Genomic DNA, 9,129 nt, shown 5'->3' with positions numbered 1-9,129 from the left:
ACTCCCAAACCCGGGGTACTCTTGCCAGACCCCAGGAGGCCGGAAAACGACCCCCTGGTATCCGAGGCTCAAGCCGAACTGAGCCCGCCGGCCCCTCGGCTCCACTCTGCGCCGCGCCCTTGGGGCGAGTGAGTCCAGGGCGTTCGGCGCAGAGGGAGTGGAGGGGAGGGGGAGGCGGAGGAAGGTTGGGAGGGAAAGAGGGGGTGTGTGTTGGGGGGAGGGGGCGGTGCGGCCGCCTTTCCTGGGAGGAGAAGCGCGGGTTCCTGGCTCTTCGCGCGCTCTGCTTTAATCAGACCGGTGCAGCCTCGAGCTGGAGTGGCCAGCTGGGCCTGGAGCAATGCGAGCGGGCCCCAGGGAGCGGCGGCGGCGGCGCGGCGGCCGAGTGAGTGAGTTCGCCTGGAGGGCCCCAAACCCGACCCCAGGGATGTGGCAGAGCGGACCCAGGCCAGGGAGGCGCCGCCAAGGAGAGCGCTGCGCTAGGCACACGACTCTCGGGAGGACAGCGCCTTGTTGGTCGCCTCTGGTGCCCCCCCCCGCCCCCCGCAGTGCTCGACTTTGCGCTCCGAGGCCGCGGCCGGGGCTCCGGAGCCGCGCTAGCTGAGCGCCGGACCGGGTGACGGCGGCTAGGAGAAGCGGTGCCCCTGTCCCGGTGTTGGGGGCGGGCGGAGGGTGGGGACAGTAGTGGGGGGAGGGCGGCTGCGCCGAGCCGCTGGTGGGTTTCTGGGAAGTAAGGCGCGCCGGGGAGGCGGGAGGCTGAAGAGCCACGGGCCGCTGAGGTCCCGGCGCGGGCGCTGCAGCCCATTGTGCGCTCCACACCGCGCGCTCTGTTGCAGAGGAGCCCCGGCCGGGAAGTGTGGACGCGTTTCTCCCGAGGCCGGGCCGCCTCGCCCGCTCTAGTCCAGCGGAGCCGGAGCGCCTCGGACCAATCCCCGGTGATTATGCAAGACAGCGGACCAATCAGCTCCGCCAGCTCATGAATATTTATGACCTTGGCTGAGTCAAAGCTTTGAAGCGAGTTTGGGGAGCTCGGCAGCATCATGCTTAGACTTTTCAAAGAGACAAACTCCATTTTCTTATGAATGGAAAGTGAAAACCCCTGTTCCGCTTAAATTGGGTTCCTTCCTGTCCTGAGAAACACAGAGACCCCCAAAAGGGAAGCAGAGGAGAGAGAGACACCCACACCCAGACCCCGCGAGAAGAGATGACCATGACCACCATGCCAGAAAGTCTCAACAGCCCCGTGTCGGGCAAGGCGGTGTTTATGGAGTTTGGGCCACCCAACCAGCAAATGTCTCCTTCTCCCATGTCCCACGGGCACTACTCCATGCACTGTTTACACTCGGCGGGCCATTCGCAGCCCGACGGCGCCTACAGCTCGGCCTCGTCTTTCTCCCGACCGCTGGGCTACCCCTACGTCAACTCGGTCAGCAGCCACGCGTCCAGCCCCTACATCAGTTCGGTGCAGTCCTACCCGGGCAGCGCCAGCCTCGCCCAGAGCCGCCTGGAGGACCCAGGTACGTGCGCCTGCCAGGGAGAGGGAGAGGAAAGGGTACGAAGGGAGAGAGGGACAGAAGGAGGGAGGAAGGGAGGGAGGAAGGGGGGGAGGAAGAGAGAGAGAGGAGGGAGAGGGGGAGAGAGAGGTGGGGGTGGGGAGGACGCCGGAGCAATGGAGGTTTCGGGTATCAATCTATGTATGGATCCTTGTCATAGCAAAGAAAAAAAATTTTTTTTTAATTCCACCCAACTCGCAACTATCCAGCAAAGGATAAATCCGAGAGCGTCCCCTGACACTGTCTGGGCCTCTGGGCGGCTCTGTGCGCCGAGCACACAATGCCCCTTTGGAAAACAGAAACCCACATGTGCACGTATTAGTCTCAGTAATTATTTATTGCGTAGCGCCATAAACAATGTATGCAATTAAGGGTAATTAAACCTCAACTACCGCCTGCAAAAATAGCAAACTTTCTCTGCAAAGGCAGGAACTGCACGCCTGGGAACTGCCCCAGTCCGCCTGCAGCGGCCCGGTCCGGCCCTCGGACTTTACGGGACACTTCCTGGCTTTCCGAGTTTCTTGAGCGTTTTCTCTCGGCCCAGCCTCTGTCACCCCTCAGTTGCCACTCGCCCTCGGCTCCCCGCACTAAAGGCTGTCCCTGCATTAACAGCAGCCCCCCGCTTCTGCTGTCCCTCCAGGGGCTGACTCCGAGAAGAGCACGGTGGTGGAAGGCGGTGAAGTGCGCTTCAATGGCAAGGGGAAAAAGATCCGCAAACCCAGGACGATTTATTCCAGTTTGCAGTTGCAGGCTTTGAACCGGAGGTTCCAGCAAACTCAGTACCTAGCTCTGCCCGAGAGGGCGGAGCTCGCGGCCTCCTTGGGACTCACGCAGACGCAGGTACCTTGCCGCTGCCCCTCTGCCAAGCGGGCTTCCCGCGGCCGGCCTGCGCCCGGAGCTTCATTTCTCGCTCTCTGGGCCTCAGGGTCGGAGACTGTGTGTGTGTGTGTGTGTGTGTGTGTGTGTGTGTGTGTGTGTGTGTCCGTCCGTCCCACCCCTGGCTCTCCCTGCGTCTCTCCTTCCTCCCTAGTTCTCTCTGCCCTGGCTCTGTCGCTGCATTCTGTACTCCGCGCTGCCTGCCGCCCGGCCCTCACTCCCTGGACAATCTGATTAGGGCGCGGAAGGATTTCCCTAGACGTTTTGTTTGGGGACTCTGAGGTCACACGTGCCCGAACAACTGGAACAATAGACGCTGGGCTTAATCCCTTCTTTGCCTTTGAAGTGTGTGGCTAATCACTCAGGGCCTGGGCTGGAGCCTCAGTCTCCCTCCTCCTCCTTCTCACCGGGTTGGGGTAAGGCCAAGTCCTTTCCTCCGCCTTCTCGCCTCCCCAGTCCCAGACCCTGGAGGAGGATTGCTCCAAGACTCTGGGGGAGCCCATGGGCTTTCTGATCACGACTGGCGCAGGTTTCCAACGTCTGGGCCGGTATTTGGAGCAGAGCTGGGGAGAGCAAACAGACACTAAGGAAAGGTTGATGTAAGTCCAAATGAAAAGTTTAACGAAACCTTTTGGCCTCCTCAGTCAGCCCCCACCTCAAGGGCAGAAAGGATGGAGCAAAGAGAAAGCAGGTGGCATTGCAAATAAATTTCCTCCACTCCTTTCCTCCACTCGGTTCTTTTATTGATGTTCACATTGGACTTGAAGACTCGATGTTGTGCAGGCGCTGCTTCTTCCCCCAGACGATTGCCAGGGTCGCGCTGAGTCCCTGACAAGCGAAGGCCTGGATCCCCCCTAACTCCTCACCACCACGCCCCCTTGGCTCTCTGAGAGCTGGCCCCTGCGGGCCACCGGCGGCCGGCAGCCTGGCCTCCGAGGCTTTGGTTCTTACAGGTGGTGGTGGGGCTCTGCTCCTCCAGCAGGGAGCTGCCCAGTTGCGCAGGGCGGCGAGGGGGATCCTTTCTCCCCTGTCCCACGGCCCCCTTACCTCCCCAACGACCACGGTAGGCACAATGGACCTAGCCGAGTCACATTATTGTCCGCTCTTGCAGGTCAAGATCTGGTTCCAGAACAAGCGTTCCAAGTTCAAGAAACTGATGAAGCAGGGCGGGGCGGCTCTGGAGGGTAGCGCGCTGGCCAACGGCCGGGCGCTGTCCGCCGGCTCCCCGCCAGTGCCGCCCGGCTGGAACCCCAACTCCTCATCTGGGAAGGGCTCGGGCGGCAGCGCGGGTTCCTACATCCCCAGCTACACGTCGTGGTACCCCTCGGCGCACCAAGAAGCTATGCAGCAACCCCAACTCATGTGAGGTTGCCCGCCCGCACCCTCCCGCCTCCTTCCCGTCTCCCCCCCGGCCCGGGCCCCTCCCGCCTCCCGGTCCAACCTCCCTGTCCGCACGCCCTGGGCCTGGAGAGGGGCCCAGGGGCAAAGAAGAAGGAACAGCGAAGGCAGGACGCCCGCCACCTCCTTGGAGTCCCGCGCGGTCTGGACCGGCGACTTCCCGGCGCCCACGCCCTCGCCCTCGCCCCGGCCTAGGCCGCGCGGTGACAGCAGACAGCGGCCTCCGAACGCAGGCACAAGCTCCCGAGACAGCCAGAGCCGCAAGACGAGCCAGCCGGACCCGACTCGCCGACCCTCAGCCGTGTGGGACTATCAGGAAAAAACAAAACAAAACAAACAAACAAAAACACCCACAAAAAAACAATGTAGAAAAAGCAAAAGCTTTTTTTTTCTGTTCTGTCTGTCTCTTGTCTCCTTTCGCTCTGTATCTGTGCGCTGACGAAGTCGAGGTCCTCGTCTGTCCGCTGTCCTCATTCTGCGGCCTCTGAGAAAAGTCACCAGGTCGGAAGAGGCTCGGGCCGCCGGGCCGCCCAGTTCCACATGCTGGGACGTTTTGTCCTTTCGGACCTTCTCCTGGGCCTGCCTAACCATCTGGGTAGCTCGTTCGGGAATTGGGGGAAATTGGAGGGAGGGGGTTTTATTTATTGAGAAATGGACTTCGCCTGAGGGTGAATGTTGGCCAATTCGCAGTTCTGTGGGACGCGAGGAGCGCATTGTCCAAAAGTCCCGATTACTTCAAACGCACTCGGAAAAAACGAATAAGGAGGACCCGGTGATTTTTAACTTATACAGTAACTTTTGTACTTCGCTGGTATGGAGAGGTTGGAACCTAATGCTTTGCATTTTTACATGTTCCACATTATTTTTAAAAGAAAAAAAAAAAGAGAAATGAAGCCAACACAATATTCTCATCTCGGGGAAAAACACTTGGTCGCTTTGCCCGGACAAGAAGGAAGATCCTAATTCCCTCCTCGGGGAGCTCGAGACAGGACCGATGGGCAGTGAAGAAAAAACAGGCAGGCGTAAACGAGTGCCCTAAAGCCGGTGAGCTTTAAAGTCAGACAAAAGCAGCACTAATCCCCAGAGGCTCGACCACAGAATAACGCCAGGCAGCACCCTGGACGCCCAGTCTCCAGTGCAGGATCTAATCGCTGTACATATTATTATTGTTGTTAATTATTATTGTTATTATTATTGTTCCGTAAACATGTTGCACAAGCTTAGCTTTTTTCCGTTCTGTTGTGTGTGGCTGTAAAACCTGATGCTTTGTGAAATGAGAATCTTGACATTTTACTTGTGAAATTTGGAAAATGTGATCAATTGAAATCAACCGTGTTTTGTGTTCTCTATGTCAAAGTTTAGTTTTATATTGAGAATGTTAACTTATTGCTTTGTATCTTGGAAAAAAAGAACTTTGTAAATAAGTTATAAAGTTTCTTTGAGACAGTAAAATTATGGTTTCGAGAAAGAACTGCTGTCTGGTGTGCTGTGTGAGGGGGTGCTGTGGGCTGGGCCGGGCCTCCACCTCTGGGACAGATAACGCAGACGTAGGGACTCCTGGCTCCGGACATACCAGAATAAAGGGGAAGGCCCTCCCGAGACGTTGGGACCGTTCATCTTGCTCTGCTTCTGGCCCCCAAGGGGTCTGATCCCTACCTGGGTTGGAAGGGTGGGCAGCGACTATCTGGCAAGGGTCCTTGGAGGGGGGGGAATCAGGAACAGGTGCTGTGTGACAGAGCGGGGTCTCAGGAACCAAAGAGACTGTGAAGGATGGCTGAGAGATGAAAGCAGAGCTCAAAGGCAGCCCGCATGGGAGACTTGAGTGCCACCCCACACCCAGTTACTTCTCCGGAAGCCTAGAAGACTGAAAGCAGAGACGCTAGGCTTTGCCCCCTCGCCATCGCGGCGATCTGGCCTTCCGGCTTTTGCTCGCCCCCAGGGCGCTAGATCCCGACGCGGAAAAGACACGGCCAGACACCGGAAAGGGGCCGAAAGGACTCGTCTGTTGGGCTACACCCGGTCAATCAGTGAGCTACGGGGGACAGTCCTAAGGCGCCACCTGGGCCCCTCCACAGTCACCTTCACCCGTCGGGCCCATCCACAACGAGAAGCCCCTTCCCGCCTAATGATACCCAGCTTCTCTCCGCGCCTCAGATGGAAATGCCAAGGGAGGGGCTGGAGGGCTCCGCTGACTCCTTGGAACCCAGGAGCTGGCCGAGTCAAGACCCCCCACCCTAGCCCGACAGTCCTGAGGCCAGGTCAGTAAGGGGGCACCTCCAGTGGAACGTTCCGATGAATTCTCTCCAGGAGAAAGTGGACTTCGAGCAACTAGAACCAGCCTGGCTCCCTCCACCCGGTGGCCCGGCGTCTCACCCCAACCTCAACCCCCGACCCCACCGCCGAGCCGAGGAAGCTCAGGGAAGCCGCGGGGCCCCGACGGGCTGCTTCGAGCGATTCCCGCTTCCCTCGCACTCGCCTTGCGACACTGCTTCCTGCGGGCTGGCCCTCCGCCTTTGGGGGGCCCTTTGCAGCGCGCGGTGGGGAGCAAAGCGGGGAAGGCAGTGATCTGTGTTGTGACAAGCACCCATTTTTCAATTGGTGCTGGTGAAAGAGCAGATGCTCCAGGCTCTTCTGACGCCCTTTGGGAAGGGGAGGGGAAGTGGTGGAGGGGCGGTGATGGAGGGAGCCGGGGAAATAGTGGGGGATGGAGCCGGGGACCTCGAGGCCCCATCAGAGCCTGGGATTGGGGCTTTTCCTCTCCTGCAGGTCTCCAGAACCCGGAACGCAAATGGGGGAGATCATTAGCGGGAGCGGACGGGCCTCAAAGCTGAGAGGGAACAGGATTTCCCAGGCTGGGTTCGGCAGCCGCCGGGGTAGGGACCTTCCGGGATTTGGTTTTCCCTGGAGATGTGACTTTGCTAGAGGGGAGGTTTTGGTGGGTTGCTCTTACACATCCAACTCCGGTGCGGCAGCCAGGGCCCAGCGCCTGAAGCCACAGGCAAAATCTGTTTGGTCAAGCGGATTTTAATATTTTGAGGTATTAGCTTATACTAATTTAATAATCTCTTGCTAACAGTTCAAATAGAGAAATTATTAGTTTTAGCTCAACGAAGGCGGTCTTTAGTTAGGCTCTATTATAATTATAAGCGGTTGCACTTTTTAAAAATGTTAATCTCAATATAGGCCTAATTAATGCTGCCTTGTTACTGACAAGTAGTTCATCAAATATCTGATTCAAAGATTTTCATAATGAGTATATTAATTAAACTATGAATAATCTAAAGGTGGTTATATTTAAACAATACCTCATTATAATGATTAAATACTGATTTCGAATATTATGTCTTAACAATTGTCACTTAGAAAACACAACCTTTCCTTATGTATGAGTCTGTAATGGCAAAATGCAATTTTGGGATTTTTCCCCCTTGTTCAAAAAATGTGAACCTCATTTTAAAACACTTCTGAAATAGGTTACACACAGCTTAATGATTATCAAAATGACTCTTTTCTGCAAAAAAAGACCCCAAAGTGCGCGTACAGCTGCAAACCCAAGAGGGTCAGCATCATTTCACTGTATTCTCTTCTTGATTACAAGCCGGGCCCATCAAACACAACATAATTACAGTAATTTCAGGTTTATTTATTCTAATGCAGTTTCCCCATCTCTCTGGTAATTATGAGCAATTTTTTCGCCCAGGGAATCTTTTTGCATTAACAAAAGAGATAACGCACTGAAAGCCAAATTTGCTGTGCATTGAGAAAAGGGAAAAAAAAAAATCAAATAGGTGCGAGCTGCCATCTCTGCAATTCTCCGGTACCGAAGCCGGCAAATTGCTTGCAGGTGTATGGAGCAAGCTTGTCAATGGCCAGGCCTCCAAATTAGCAAATGCACAGCGTCGAAGTAGTGAAGACAGACTTAGCAAAATTGCCAAACAACAGATACCTCTTTAATATCTTCTCTCACACACACTAGCTCTAAAAGGGGCAGGGGTGGGGGGTGTAGGGGCACAAGCAATAATCCCCAGCCCCCTTCTCACTGGTCTTGGCTTTCATAAGCCTGGGACTGAGTGGTCCTGCAAGTGGTAGTCTAGTTGTGCAAGACCCCAGCTACTAAATCTAGGCAATATTTTAAAAATATGAGATTGGAAACATGTTTATAGTTCACAGCTTTCCTTCATTGATTATTATGTTTTATTTTTCTTTCTTTCTTTTTGGGATCCAAACCTGGGCTGGGTCAGATGGCTCTTCAGCCTTCCCTGTTCTTTGCTAGTTTTAAGAGCTGCAAAAAGTTTAAAAATTCCTCTATCTATATGCACAGAAATACGAATTTATTCTTAGAATCATTTGATGGAGATATTAACTAAATCGCTCCTCTTGAAGAAATTGTCCATTTCTGTCACCAATGGAAAGGTAGGTCTGGGTGCTGGATATAGAACCTGAGATACTTGATCCCAAGAAAAACTGAGAGGAAAGAAGCAACCCAGGTCCCCGGCTATATTTTTTTTTATCCTGTTATCCATCTCCTTCGTTCTGTATCTTTTAAAAACCGATTTCAGAATTCCCTGGGTTTTGTCAAGCCACCGCCTGGGTTAAACATCCTGAAATCACAGGCTAAAGCGAACTTTTCTGTTCCTCATCCCGCACAAGCCAGAGGCGCCTCCATCAAATGCAGTACGGAGGGTAAGGGTCTGTCCCTCCCATGACTCAAAGAAACCCTCCTTCGGTCCCCAGCTCCACAGCAGACCCCAACTCATGTAGACAGGCAAACGGCTCTAAAGGGTGCCTTCCCCAGGCTCAAGAAACCTGTCACCCACACCCACTCCTTTGCTACCCCCGCCCTCATCCCCCAACCTTCAGGGATTAACACTTCCTGAAACATCAAGTGTTTTTATAAAAAGGAAAAAAAATAATCCTGACATCGCTGACAAGAAGTTTTGATGGAAGAATTAGCTGGTGCATACATAATCACTCCCCCACCCTCCTACTCCCGGAGCGGGAGCCACCGCGGCGGGCGCAGCTCAGCCTTCCAACCCTCTGAAAAATGAAACCAGTTTCCACCCTTACCTTCTTCAGTGTCAATTTCAGATAATCTGGACACAATCTTTGCTAGATCAAATCAAAAGGGTCGAAGGCGGCATTTGGCTGGGAGAATGACCGGAAAGAAAAGGCAAAAAAGGGGGGGGGGAAGGAGGGAAAAAAAAGAAAAGAAAAATAGGAAATACAAAACCGACCAAACCAGATCAAAACAAAACCAGAAAACCAAAAAGAATCCCCCAGCCCCATCCTCCTATCCTGAGAGTAA

The 9,129-nt window shown here is 54.6% G+C and overlaps 1 protein-coding gene across 2 annotated transcripts; it reads left to right on the top strand.

The window, feature by feature from the left end:
• Positions 1–254: 254 nt before the first annotated feature.
• Positions 255–6,443, top strand: DLX1 (distal-less homeobox 1). 2 transcript variants are annotated; one of them, XM_032408091.1, is made up of 4 exons: positions 255–382; positions 834–1,514; positions 2,191–2,390; positions 3,538–6,443. In XM_032408091.1, exons 2-4 carry the CDS (start codon positions 1,202–1,204, stop codon positions 3,790–3,792), a joined length of 768 nt encoding a protein of 255 aa, XP_032263982.1. In that variant the 5' UTR covers positions 255–382; positions 834–1,201; the 3' UTR covers positions 3,793–6,443. The 2 variants fall into 2 exon arrangements, with proteins under 2 accessions (XP_032263982.1, XP_032263990.1); XM_032408099.1 differs by having other exon boundaries at positions 255–386.
• Positions 6,444–9,129: the final 2,686 nt, after the last annotated feature.

Source organism: Phoca vitulina, unplaced genomic scaffold (assembly GCF_004348235.1).
Source record: "Phoca vitulina isolate PV1807 unplaced genomic scaffold, GSC_HSeal_1.0 scaffold1, whole genome shotgun sequence".
Taxonomy (NCBI): Eukaryota; Metazoa; Chordata; class Mammalia; order Carnivora; family Phocidae; genus Phoca; species Phoca vitulina.
This window is presented reverse-complemented; position numbering and strand designations above follow the sequence as displayed.

What these genes read in the sequence shown, in the direction of transcription:
- DLX1 (XM_032408091.1), top strand. Translation starts at nt 1,202, where the DNA reads ATGACCATGACCACCATGCCAGAAAGTCTCAACAGCCCCGTGTCGGGC. An exon ending in GAGCCGCCTGGAGGACCCAG is followed by an intron (nt 1,515 to 2,190) that starts GTACGTGCGCCT and finishes CTGTCCCTCCAG; the next exon opens with GGGCTGACTCCGAGAAGAGC. An exon ending in TGGGACTCACGCAGACGCAG is followed by an intron (nt 2,391 to 3,537) that starts GTACCTTGCCGC and finishes CCGCTCTTGCAG; the next exon opens with GTCAAGATCTGGTTCCAGAA.